Source organism: Trichechus manatus, unplaced genomic scaffold (assembly GCF_000243295.1).
Source record: "Trichechus manatus latirostris isolate Lorelei unplaced genomic scaffold, TriManLat1.0 scaffold00146, whole genome shotgun sequence".
In the NCBI taxonomy this organism is placed as follows: domain Eukaryota; kingdom Metazoa; phylum Chordata; class Mammalia; order Sirenia; family Trichechidae; genus Trichechus; species Trichechus manatus.
Genome location: NW_004444082.1, coordinates 4,031,391 through 4,045,777, shown reverse-complemented (window position 1 = coordinate 4,045,777; position 14,387 = coordinate 4,031,391). Strand labels below are relative to the sequence as shown.

Here is a 14,387-nt window from a genome sequence, read left to right as displayed (position 1 = left end):
ACACCAATTGTTTTCTGCCCAACTTTCATATCTGAGTCCTAGAACAACCTACAATGAAAGATCCAGTAAAAACAAAAAAAGAGTTGAGATGTTCTGTGTGGTATCAACATCTGTGCCAGAAGCATTAGGGGGTGTCATTCCTCAACAGACCCTAGTGTTAACATCAGGCATTGAATTCTTAATAGGGTTCAACAACAATGGCAGTGCCTTTGGTAGGTATTAGTGTCATAATTTCAAGTTTAGCATTGGCAACAACAGGAAAAATCACGCCAACAGGTCCAAACTGGTTCAGTAGAGAAAAAGTGTAGTAGTTAATGGAACACATGAGACTTCCCAAGAGAATACTTGGAAGTTGGGGTGGAAAAAGTTTTGTTAAGCGCCAGAGTCAGTTTTGACTTATAGTGCCCCTATATACAACAGAATGAAACATTGTCCAGTCCTGCACCATCCTCACAATCATCCATGTTTGAGCCTATTGTTGCAGTCACTGTCAATTCATCTCATGGAGGGTCTTCCTCTTTTTCACCGACCTTCTACCATACCAAGCATGCTGTCTCGCCATCCTCGCTTCCAAGGAGCACTTTGGTTGTACTTTTTCCAAGATAGACTTGTTCCTTCTTCTGGCAGTCCATGGTATGTTCAATATTCTTCACCAACACTGTAATTCAAAGGCGTCAATTCTTCTTCAGTTTTCCTTACTCATTGTCCAGCTTTTGCATGCATATAAGGCAACTGAAAATATCACGGTTTTGGTCAGGTGCACCTTAGTTCTCAAAGTGGTATCTTTGCTTTTCAACACTTTAAAGAGGTCTTTTGCAGCAGATTTATCCAATGCAATATGTTGTTTGCCTTCTTGACTGCTGTTTCCGTGGGTATTGATTGTGGATCCAAGTAAAATGAAATCCTTGACAACTTCGATATTTTCTCCATTTATCATGATGTTGCTTATTGGTCCAGTTGTATTTTTGTCTTCTGTATGTGGACGTGTAATCCATACTGAAAGCTGTAGTCTTTGATCTGATATTTATCAGTTTAAGTGCTTCAAGTACTCTCCACTTTCAGTAAGCAAGGTTGTGTCATCTGCACATCACAGGTTAATGAGTCTCCCTCCAATTCTGACACCGCATTCTCCTTCATATATAGTCCAATTTCTCGAATATTTGCTCAGCATAGAGATTGAATAAGTATGGTGAAAGGATACAACCCCAACACACACCTTTCCTGACTTTAAACCATGCAGTATCCCCTTGTTCTGTTCAAACGACTGCCTCTTGGTCTACGTGCAGGTTCCTCATGGGCACAATTAAGTGTCCTGGAATTCCTGTTCTTCACGAATTTATTCATAATTTGTTATGATCCACACAGTCAAATACCTTTGCATAGTCAATAAAAGATAGGTAAACATCTTTCTGGTATTATCGGCTTTCAGCCAAGATTTAGCTGACATCAGCAATGATATTCCTCATTTCACATCCTCTTCTGAATCCGGCTTGAATTTTGGCAGTTCCTTGTCGATGTACTGCTGAACTGTTTTTGAATTATCTTCAGCAAAATTTTTACTTGTGTGTGGTATTGATATTGTTCAATAATTTCCACATTCTGTTGGATCACCTTTCTTTGGAGTGGGTACAAATATTCATCTCTTCCAGTCGGTTGGCCAGGTAACTGTTTTCTAAATTTATTGGCACAGATGAGTAAGCACTTCCAGTGCTGCATCTGTTTTTCTCAGTTTGTATTTCGTCAATTCCTGGAGCCTTGTTTTTCACCAATGCCTTCAATGCAGCTTGGACTTCTTCCTTCAATATCTTCAGTTCTTAATCATATGCTACCTCCTGAAATGGCTGAATGTCGACCAATTCTTTTTGGTAGTGAATCTGTGTATTCTTTCCATCTTCTTTCGATGCTTCCTGTGTCATTTGTTTGCCCATAGAATCCTTCAAAATTACAACTCAATGCTTGAATTTTCTCTTCAGTTCTTTCAGCTTGAGAAATGATGATTTACATGTCCTTCCCTTTTAGTTTGCTAACTCCAGGTCTTTGCACATTTCATTATAATATTTTGTCTTCGCAAGCCACCCTCTGAAATCTTCTGTTCAGCTCTTTTACTTCATTATTTCTTCCATTCGCTTTAGCTACTCTACATTCAAGAGCAAGTCTCAGAGTCTCTTCTGACATCCATTTTGGTATTTTCTTTCTTTCCAGTCTTTTTAATGAGCCTTTGCTTTCTCTATGTATGATGTCCTTGATGTCATCCCACAACTCGTCTGGTGTTCAATGCGTCAAATCTATTTTTGAGATGGTCTCCAAATTCAGGTGGGATACACTGAAGATCCTATTTTGGTTCTCGTGGACTTAATTTTCTTCAGCTTCAATTTAATTTGCATTTGAGCAATTGTTCTGCAGTTGGCCCCTGGCCTTGTTCTAACTGATATTGAGCTTTTCCATCATCTCTTTCCACAGGTGTAGTCAATTTGATTCCTGTGTTTTCCAGCCAGCAAGATCCACGTGTATAGTCGCTGTTTATGTTGTTGAAAAAGATATCTCCAATGAATCAGTTGTTGGTCTTGCAAAATTCTATCATGCAATCTCTGGCATTGTTTCTATCACCAATGTCTTACGTTCCAACTACAGATCCTTCTTGTTTCCAACTTTTGCATTCCAATCACCAGTAATTATCAATGCATTTTGATTACAGGTTTGGTCAATTTCAGACTGCAGAAGTTGGTAGAAATAATTTCCTCATCTTTGGCATTAGACTGTTGCTGCATAAATTTGTGTAATTTGAATGCAACAGTCATATTAACAGGCCTTCCTTATAGGTATATGGATATTATCCTATCACTGACAGCGCTGTACTTCAAGATAGATCTTGAAATGTTCTTTTTCACGATAAATGCAACCATATTCCTCTTCGTCATTCCTGGCATAATAGACCATGTAATTGTCTGATTCAAAATGGCCAATACCAGTCCATTTCAGCTCACTAATGCCCAGGATATCAATCTTTATGTGTTTCATTTTATTTTTGACTTCCAATTTTCCTAGGTTCATACTTTGTACATTCCACACACCTATTAATGGATGTTTGCAGCTGTTTCTTCTCATTTTGAGTCGTGCTACATCAGCAAATGAAGATCTTGAAAGTTTTACTCCATCCATGTCATTAAGGTCAACTCTGAGGAGGCAGCTCTTTCGGCACTGTATCTGACAATGTTCCAGTGCTATCCATAAGGTTTTCACTGGCCAGTTTTTTCAGAAGTAGCCCACCAGGTCCTTTTTCCTAGTCTTAGTCTGGAGGATCCACTGAAACCTGTCCACCATGGATGACTCTGCTGGTATTTGAAATACCGGTGGCATAAGCTTCCAGCATCACAGCAGCATGTAAGCCACCACAGTATGAAAAACTTAGTGGCAAAAAGTTTTAGATGAGGGTAAAAAAAAAAAAAAAATTTGCTCTGAAGTCAACTCCAACTCATAAAGATGCCACGTGTGTCACAGAAGTATAATCCATAGGGTTTTCAATGGCTGCTTTCTCAGATCACCAGGCCTGTCTTCCAAGGCATCTCTGGATGGACTCAAACCCTCAACCTTTCAGTTGGCAGCCAAGCACTTAACGGTTTGATTCACCCAGGGATGTCAGGTGAGGGTAGAGCTAGAAACAATATTCTGAGTAGGGGGCGTATTTGTCACATTTGAAAATATGTCAAACACACCATATACTAATTATGACATACATGTATAGTAAGATACTGAAACATGGATAAGAACGATATGAACTTCAGCTTAGTGGTTTGACAGGAGAAATGTGGTCGGGGAGGTGGATATAAAGAGGGCTTCAACTATACTACGGTTTGTTTCTTAAGAGGAACAAAAAGATCTAAAGCAAATAAAAATAAATCTGTTAAAGCTGGAGGGAACTTCATAATGAAAACATATCAAAAGGGAAGGGAAATACTAATTTGTGGACAGTGTAGCTATTTTACGTTTGTATAATGTGTTTAAGTATTAACAACTATTTACATAGTATTAGGTATTATAAATAATCTAGAGATGACTTAAAGTACATAAGAGGATGCGCATAGGTTATATACAAACATCATGCCATTATAAGGAGCTCTGGTGGTGCAGTAGTTAAGAGCTACGGCTGCTAACCAGAAGATCGGCAGTTTGAATCCACCACCTGCTCCTTGGAAACCCTATGGGGTAGTTCTGTCCTACACGGTTGCTGTGAGTTGTAATTGACACCACAGCAACAGGTTTGGTTTATTGATTGAGCATCCCTGGGTTTTATCTGTGGAGGGTCCTGCAACAAATCCCTGGGGATACTGAGGGACGACTGTACTTTTATTCCTCAGGACTATTAAGTACCTATATTGACCACCTTTGTTCGTTGTAGAACTATAAACAGGATCAAGAATTTGGACCATCAGTCAATTACCAAAAATAAAAAAAAAATACTTGGTTTAAATAATCATTAAACCTTAAAGGTCCTTACAGAAAAAGATTTCCAAAGTCACACTGTTGTCCAGCCTTGACGGGCACATAATCCATTTCCATAATTCAAGAACCTTCTCTTGATAACACACACTAAAAAAATTGTTTAGAAATGATTGTTGTTTTGTTCAGGAACTGAGATTCTTTATGAGCAGTAATTTATTTCTTCATGTCTATGGGGGATAAAAGGCAAAAAAAAAAAAAGAAAAAAAAAGTCCTTGAAATTTTTCACTAAGAAATATCAGTACTGCCTTTGAAGTGGAAATCAAAGACAACACAAATTATCACACTTTTGTGCGAAGGCGTTATTTGACTTAGCATAGTAGATTACAAAGGTCAAGAGCACGGGCTCTAAAGCCAGACTAAAAAACTGCCATCGATTCCGACTCACAGCAACCGTATAGGACAGAGCAGAACTGTTTCAGAGGGTTTCCAAGAAGCGGTTGGTGGATTCCAACTGCCAACCTTTTGGTTAGTAGCCGAGCTCTTAACCACTGCACCACAAGGGTTCCAGAGCCGGGCTAGCTGGATCCAATTCCTGCCTCTGATACATACAAGCTGTGTAAACCTCATTAAACTTGTCTTCCCTCCATACAATGGAGACAGGAAAAGTTATCTACCTACCTCCTAGGATCTGAGGATTAAATGAGTTGACACAAAACTAATGCTTGGCACATAATAAGCATCTTGAAAACCGTTTTACACTTTGAGGAATATATGATGGACAAAAATATTTCAGGTGGGTAAAGAGAGTCACTTTTGATGTCAGCAAAGTGACAAAACGGAATCCTATAAAATTTTTCTCTCAAAATCGTTCTTTACTCTTATAAAGACATCCACATTTATTTACAAGTTCAAGCAATACTCAACTTCACAAAGCTTTTGTATTAGGCAATACCTAAAGGTGACACTTCCAATTTTGTTTTTAAAATCAATAAACAAATGAATTCTGAAAACGCAACTTCCCTATATTATGGGACTTAAAGTCTTACTTAAAACTATTTCACATCTGGCTTTGGCATTTAAAAGCCTGTAAAGCAGTTGTTCTGGCTGCAGATTAAAATGACGAGAGCACAAAAAGAAAAACTACAACATCTTCACCCTAGACCAGTTAATTCAGTATCTCTAGGATGTTGTTCAGACAAGTTTTTTTTAAGCTTCCCAGACAAGCCAATGTCCTCCCATAGTTGAATACCTCTGCTAAAAACAAAACTGACAGTTACCTTAACAGTTTTCTGCACCTTTTTTCAAGAGGGGTGTTATATATAGGAACAACCAGGACACACAGAGTTTTAGCACAAAAGAAATGTGAAAACAGGAGGGCACGGCTAACTGGAAATGAACGGAGGCCAGGCCAATAAAGCTTTACTTTCCAAATAAAATTTCATAACCTTAAGTAAAAAAGTGACCATAAAAATAAAGCAAAACATTTTTGCAGTCACTTAAATCATACTCGGTTCTTAATACGAGAAATGATTAAGTGAAAAAACTAGGAACAAGCTTATAAATCCAATTTATGATTATGCTTAAAAAGAGTAATAACATAAAGACATTAATCACAAATATTCATAGTAATTGCTGCTGCTAGACGGCACCATTTTTTGAACTTTCTAAAATGTCCACCCAGCATTATTTCTATAATCAGCAATGTGGGAAGGGGAAGTTAAAGTTTCCTTTTCCTTAAGGAGGGTTATGTTCAAACTTATTTGTACCTACCCCTAGCAGGCTGATCATTCTCGAGATGTCACGATTTTTGCACAGAACTCACCAGAAGCATGGGTTCTACTAACAGGGTGCTCTCAATGTGGAAACAGAAAACCAGCTGTCCCCATTACCCACTAAAAAGTCCTTATTAACCTCAAGGTCACTGAGCAAATGACTGTGCCATCAGAAGTTAGGTCCCAGTCGATAAATACACATAAATACACAAACCATCATAATCTGAAATTCTCTTTTTGTTTGTGTTTTGGAAAGGAAAATGACACTTCACCATATTTTTAAACAGTTTATTCACGCAAAGTTTTAATTTCCCTTGAGAGCTATAAAATAACGATCATTTACCCTGTTTTGTTGTTTCTCCATATGGTAAGCATTGATCTTTCCCTAATTCTCATAAATGTCATTTTTTAAAAAAAAACTATGCACACACCAGTATCACTGAATAGGAATGTGCCAAGCTCACAAAGGAAAACTATTACTTACATGTTTCTAAAGTCTCAGATCACAATTTGGGGATATAGCCTATAAGAACTGTTTTTACCTTATTATTAAAACTCATTTTCAAAGTAGTGTATTTTGAAAGATTACAATCCAAAAGTAATTTCCATACCAGATAATATCAACTTTAGAAGAACCTGAATTAAGATACTTAAAGGAGAAATTAAGAATATGTTTTCTTTGACCAGCATTTCTGAATTTGATACGCATTTGTCTCTGTCATTTCTTTAAAAAAACAAAAAAAGTTAACATACCATATACTCAGAATACAATTCTTAAACTTGTTTCTTGTAAATACAAGAACGGGCAAAGTTAAGGTAACTTAGTTACAGAAAGAATGAAGGAAGGTAGTGCATTTAGCGTCACATATGAACTTAAGGCCTTAGTTATTTGATTGTAATTTTAGTCTTAGCAACAGTATTATTTCCCTCATGCTTACATACACAAGTAAGCAGGCAAAGCAAAAATTTCTAAACATGTAAGGAATGAAGACAATTTAATCTATATATTATCAGTCAATACAGATGTACTCTTTAAAAGTAACTGCTGGTAGTAAAATCTGATCACATTTCATATCGCAATTAAAAATAATAATAAAAATTAAGAGTCTCCTATACAATCAGAACATCTCCTGGTATGTTAAGCCCATGTATACTTCTATTCTGCAGATGCTATCGAGACTATCATCTAGCTCAAAGCCAACCACTGCATAATACATTTTGTAAAACACTTATCTAAAAATACACTGTACAGGTGACATTTCTAAACACTAAAACCAAACACATACATGACATTATTAAATAGCCTGTAAGAAAATTTCATGATAGGAAATTTCACACAGTTATTAAGCAGCATCTTGTGCTCATTATTTCAGTCATCTGTCAAATTAGGGCAATTTTTTCTACAAAGTGACCAGAAAAGACACAGCTGGAGTCAGGAGAGCATATTCTAGTTCCAGCTCTGCCTCTACCTACCTAAGAGACACGGGGAAGTTTTCTTAACCCTCATTAAGGCCTCAGATTCCTCAACAATAAAACAAAGGGGCTGAACAAAATGAATTCTAAGGATCATTCCAATAAAACGGGATTTTGCTAAATTCTTAAGAACTTAAAACTGGAAGGAAAAAAAAAAAAGAAGATAGCTATGAAATACCAAGTTTGGTACATATCACCAATAATATAGATTACAGAGAGCTTTAAGCCAAAGAATTACTAACTGCATTTATGGGATGAAAATGCAGGGCTTTTTTAGCATGCATTTCCAGTTATCAGAAAGGTAGGGAACTTTTACAATGATAGTACAGCACGAAACAGAAACGGCAGCTGCAGTAGCAGGCTAACAACAGGCAGGCATTACTTGTGTTTGTTTTTTGTCATTTTTGCACACAAGCAAGAGATTTTATAAAAGATACCACAGAGCACAATGACACAATACATGTGATCTGACAAATTTAAAACACACTTGAAATGAAAAGGCAACCAAAACACTTCAGAACATTTCACTATTTTATAAAATGTGCATGCACACAGACCTGGGCCTAGCATACTTCACTGCACCACATCAAGTCCAAAGTCCAATTTCGCTTTCAGGCAGAAGTGCCCATTTTATGAAAACCTACACCTATTTATTTTCAAGAATCAAAATTCACTTGCATTAGATTGTACTCAGTTAAAAAAATTGAATATATTTTCTCTGGTTCCAAAATTTCTCATCCTAGTACAAATGGAATAAACAAAGACAGAAGACTAAGTGCAGAAAAGTACCAGACCCTACAATGCAAATTTATACTGAAAATGTGCTTCATGGCGTTAACAGACAGATGTGCAAAGGATGAAGTTATTTTTCACAAAGAAAATCCCCAAGGTTGTTCGGTAATAACAAATTTCCATAATGGAAATCTGAGTGTCAAATTGGGCAAGAAAAAACACCCACTTTTAACTATTACTGTGAAATGTTTCAAGTATTATGTAAGTATTTAATTCATAACATTAAAAATTAATAGGCTAGTTAAAAAGGACTCGACTAGAACAAAGGAAATTAGTCTTCCTTGAGAAGATACTAAAATAATCTAAGAATGTGGTAAATTAAACGCAGTACAGCCAAATGGCATACATACAGACTAAAATTACAGTACATTTATTCTGATGGCATGCTTATTTCACATTATCTTGAAGACAAACTGATTATGATCTTCCAAAATACCAAAATCAACTTGAAAGTTTATCAGTTCTTTTCCTTAATACAATGAGGACTTTTTTAATTACAAACACTAATATCTGCAAGGGTTTCAATGTGAGAAAGAATGTGCCCGATAAATTTCAAATGACCATACAGTGGCCTCCCTGACATCCCCGTCTAATGATACAACAGACACAAACAAGCTATCGAGCAAGAATCTGTTAACAGTTTTTATTTTTTTTAATTGTTAAATACCATGGGACAGGATTGTAAGGATGAAAAACTCAGTCAACAACTGCCTCACAAGGGATAAGAAAAATTCTGCCATGATATTAGCAAAGGTAAAGGACAAAATTTACACTGTAAGAGGCACCATTTCCCCACAGAATACCTCTTGGCATTTCCTGAATGAGTGGGATTAGCAATCTAAATAAATCATAGTTCAAGACGTAACAGCAACAGATAAAATTTAAAGGGATTATTAAAATAACATTTACAAGACTCTGAACAATTCTTGAACTCTTATTAAAACCACAAAGAACAATTCTTTATTTATGAATTTCATAAAGGACTGAATGTGCAACTGACATCTGCTATTGATGACCTGGTAATATACAATTTGTCCAGTAGCCGAACAGTTTGTTTTTATCGTGTTTTCTAACCGTAAGAGATCATTAAAGGCAAAGCCTATATGACGCTGTACACACAAAAAAAAATGGTCACCATGGGCCATACTACCAATGAAATGGTAGGTAAACAAATCTTTTTCTGGTCAAGAGAAAAAAAAGAAATAGCACTCTGCATGCTTCACTCTACAAGATGAATTTTCCTAGAAAGAATCCAATGAAAATGGCTGCAATTACAACAAGAAGCGAAGGAAGAGGACTGGTGACATTATCTCTGAAGGATGCAGCGGAGGTTGATCCAGGTTTATCCGAATGTGCTACCTTTCTGAGCCTTAAGCCTTCATCCTGGAAAACACACACACACAAAAATAAATAGATAAAAGAGGTTTTAGAAATAAATATCCATATACTAAGACTACTGAATCTTTGGTCAAAACAGGAGCTGAAAAGCTACAGACAGAAAGCAGATCAGTGGCCGCCTAGGACTGGGATTGGGAAGAGGGATTAACTGTTAACCAGGATAATGGAACTTCCTGGAGTGATGGAAACGTTCTAAGACTGCATTGTGGTGATGGTTACACAATTTATAGATTTGCTAAGAATCAGTGAATTGTACATTTACAATGGTGTGTTTTACGGTATGTACGTTATACCTTAACAAAGCCAATTTAAACAAAAATGGAACTGAGAAATATATTCCTAAAAAACCTGAAAAATCAGATATGGCTATATTTACATAAAAGGAAAAAAATCCCACTGAAGTTAATACAGGCATACCTTGGAGATATTGCAGGTTCAGTTCGAGACTACCACAACAAACTGAGTATCACAATAAAGTGAGTCACACGAATTTTTTGGTTTCCCAGGGCATAAAAGTTATGTTTACACTATACCATATCCTATTAAGTGTGCAACAGCATTATATCTAAAAACATATATACATATATTAATTAAAAAATACTTTATTGCTAAAAAATGCTAACAATCATCTGAGCCTTCAGTGAGTTGTAATCTTTTTGCTGTTGGAGGGTCTTGCCTCTATGTTGATGGCTGCTGACTGGAAATGGTAGTGGTTGACGAAGGCTAGGGTGACTGTGGCAATTTCTTAAAGTAAGACAACAGTAAGGTTTGCCACATCAACTGACTCTTCCTTTCACGAAAGATTTCTCTGTAGCATGCAATGCTATTTGGTAGCATTTTACCCACAGTAGAACTTCTTTCAAAACTGGAACCAATCCTTTCAAACCCTGCTGCTGCTTTATCAGCTAAGTTTATGCATATTCTAAATCCTCTGTTGTCATTCCAACAATGTTCACAGCATCTTCACTTCAGGAGTAGATTCCATCTTAAGCACTTTCTTTGCTCACCCATAAGAAGCAACTCCTCATCCGTTAAAGTTTTATCATGAGACTGCAGCAATTCAGCCACATCATCAGGGTCTACTTCTAATTCTAGTTCTTACTATTTCTACCACATCTGCAGTTATTTCCTCCATCGAAGTCTTGAACCCCTCAAATTTATCCATGAGTTGGAATCAACTTCTTCCAAACTCCTGTTAATGTTCGTATTTTGACCCCTACCATGAATCACGAATGTTCTTAATGGCATCTAGAATGGTGAATCCTTTCCAGAAGGTTTTCAATTATTCTGACCAGATCCATCAGAGGAGTCACTATCTATGGCAGCTATAGCCTTACAAAATGTATTTCTTAAATAATAAGACTTGAAAGTCAAAATTATTCCTTGATCCATGGGCTGCAGAACGGGTATTATGTTAGGAGACATGAAAACAACATTAATCTCCTTGTACATCTCCATTAGAGCACTTGGGTGACCAGGTGCATTGTCAATATTTTGAAAGGCATCTTTTTTCTGAGCAGTAGGTCTCAACAGTGGGCTCAAAATACTCAGTAAACTATGTTGTGAACAGATGTGCCATCATCCAGGCTTTGTTGATCCATTTATAGAGCATGGGGAGAGTAGATTTAGCATAATTCCTAAGGGTCCTAGGATTTTCAGAATGGTAAATGAGCAGTGGCTTCAACTTAAAGTCACTAGTTGCATTAGGCCCTAACAAGAGAGTCAGCCTGTCCTTTGAAGCCAGGCACTGACTTCTCCTCTGTAGCTATCAAAATCCTAGATAGCATCTTCTTCCAATATAATGCATCTTCTTCATCTACACTGAAAATCTGTTGTTTAGTGCAGCCCCCTTCAATTATCTTAGCAAGATCTTCTGGATAACTTGCTGCAGCTTCTCCATCAGCACTTGCTGCTTCACCTTGCACTTTTCTATTATGGAGACAGCTTCTTTCCTTAAACCTCATGAACCCACCTCTGCTAACTTCAAACTTGTCTTTTGCAGCTTCCTCACCTCTCTCAGCCCTCACAGAATAGAAGAGAGTGAGGGCCTTGCTCTGGATTAGGCTTTTGGAATGTTGTGGCTAGTTTGATCTCCTATCCAGACCACTAAAGTTTTCTCCATATCAGCAATAAGGCTGTTTTGCTTTCTTATCATTTGTGTGTTCACTGGAGTAGCACTTCTAATTTCCTTCAAGAATTTTTCCTTCACATTCACAACTTGGCTGTTTGGTGCAAGAGGCCTAACTTTCAGACTATCTCAGCTTTCCACAGTCCTTCCTCACTAAGCTTAAATCATTTCTAGTTTTTGATTTAAAGTGAGACATGTGCAATTCTTCCTTTCACTTGAACACTCAGAGGCCATTGTAGGGTTATTAACTGGCCTAATTTCAATATTGTCCTGTCCCAGGGAATAGGGAGGCCCGAGAGGGAGAGAGATGGGGGAACAGCTGGTCAGTGGAGCAGACACAACACACACATTTACCAAATAAGTTCATCATCACATACGGGTGCAATTCATGGAGCACTAAAACAATTACAATAGTAATATCAAAGATCACTGATCACCAAAATAGATATAATAATAGTGAGAAAAGTCTGAAATATTGCGAGAATTACCAGAATGTGACACAGAGACACCAAGTGAGTACATGCTGCTGGAAAAATGGCACCAACAGACTTGCTCGACACAGGGTTGCCAGAAACCTTCAATATGTAAAAAACACAGTATCTGCGAAGTGTGATACAGTAAAGCGCAATAAAACAAGGTACGCCTGTATAATTATAGAAGTACATTCATGCATTTCCAACTCAGCCCACAGGATGATAAATTGGTTACACTTGTCCTAGCCCAATTAGACTAAGACTACCAGGAACAGACCTGTAGTCTGACAGTTAAACCTCGTAACTAATTAAAAATTAACTCACTACAACTAGAAAAACCACAGCAGAGGAATACTGCAGTGTTTTGCCAAAGGAATGGGAACAGGAAATTTTAATAGAGCAGTGCTTTACTAGGCTCAAAGCAAAGCAGGGCCATGTGTAAAAGAGTGAGCACCAGATATGGACTGCAAAGCAGACCCAGAATCTCCTTTCTATGGGAATTACAAATAAAGATAGATGTGAAATACTGTGTACAGAAACCCCTCATCTCAAAGCTCTGCACCTGGGCTGGAAATTGAGGTTCCTTCTCTCTGTCAAGGTGACTTAGATCCTCCAGACACAAGTGGGATGCTTTATTCTACTGCTAGGGTTTCACACAGCAAAGTTTCTGACAGTCTATGATTTTAGAGGAGAAAATTTTTAAGTAAGAAAGCAGTAGACATATTCCTAACCACAGTATGACCCTGGGAAAAATGCCTGCCAACTCTGCAGCTGGCTTTAAGCATGTCTGTTATATCAGCCTGATGACCAGCAGGGCAGATTTTTACTTCCTTGGCCAGAGCTACTTTTTATTTTCTCACACTGATTCCTCTAGTGAGCTTATAAATAAACACCACTACAAGGGTACCCTGATGGCATACTGTCTTATTTGCATTGTTGGATTTTCTGGTTTGTTATGTTTTCTGTCTTATGCTATGCAGAGAAAGCAGTGGTTCTCAATACCAGCTACACCTCACAAACACCTGGACAACTCTTTAAAAATATAAATGCACAGGTTCTAGTCCCAGTGGTTCCAGTTTTCTAGGTTTGACGTCATCTGTATTTTTAAACAGCTCACTGGGTAATTCAGACGCACAGTTTGGACTCTCACAGGGTGAGAGGAATAAAAAGGAGCGGTGATCACAGATGAGCAAGAAAGTTAATCTGGCAACAGATTATGATGGGCCTTATATATGAAATGTTAAGGAACCTGGTCTTCAAGGTTCTTTTGTGTTTTTTTAAAAAACAGCAGAATCCTTTTTCCACTGAAATCTTACCTAGAACATCAGTATACAGAGAGTACAGTCTCCCTTCACCTAGCTTGCTGTCCACTCTTCCTACTTTCCAGCACTGCCCCACCTGCCATTCTGATCTTTTCCACTTCTCCCCTCCCCGCCAAGAGTGAATGGCTGTTTGAATAAGGCCAGTGGGCATTCTAAGGAGCACATCTTTCATGAAAGAATGTAACTATGGAAGTCATGGCATCCTGAAAAATCCAAGGTGTGTGTGTGTGAAATGGAAATATTTTTTCTACTAACCAGAGTGCCAAGGGCAGAGAGCCCAAAGGGGTCTTACAGGATGAGACAGCCAAAGAGGCTAGATCAACTCAAGATATAGTGTCTTTGATTCAGAGTATAGTTCCTATACACATGTAACAGATGGAAAAATTGAATATAAAGATAAGATCCCATAGGAACATCTAGCTCAACTGGCATAACAGTTTATAAAGACAATGTTCTACATTCTACCTTGGTGAGTAGTGTCTGGGGTCTTAAAAGTCTGTGAGCAGCCATCTAAGATACTCCACTGGTCTCATCCCCTCGGGAGCAAGGGAGAATGAAGAGAACAGGATACAAGGAAAAGATTAGTCCA

At 37.6% G+C, this 14,387-nt stretch overlaps 1 protein-coding gene across 2 annotated transcripts in view; it reads right to left on the bottom strand.

Annotated features, from left to right (window-relative positions):
• Positions 1–6,490: 6,490 nt before the first annotated feature.
• Positions 6,491–14,387, bottom strand: part of VAPA (VAMP associated protein A) — a 56,736-nt gene continuing 48,839 nt past the window's right edge. Inside the window, exon 7 of one of the 2 annotated variants that reach the window (XM_004385792.2) lies at positions 6,491–9,860. In XM_004385792.2, the coding sequence (XP_004385849.1) occupies positions 9,702–9,860 (159 nt within the window). In that variant the 3' untranslated portion in view covers positions 6,491–9,701. The remainder of the gene's footprint in view (positions 9,861–14,387) is intronic. The other variant, XM_004385793.2, reaches the window with a different exon arrangement.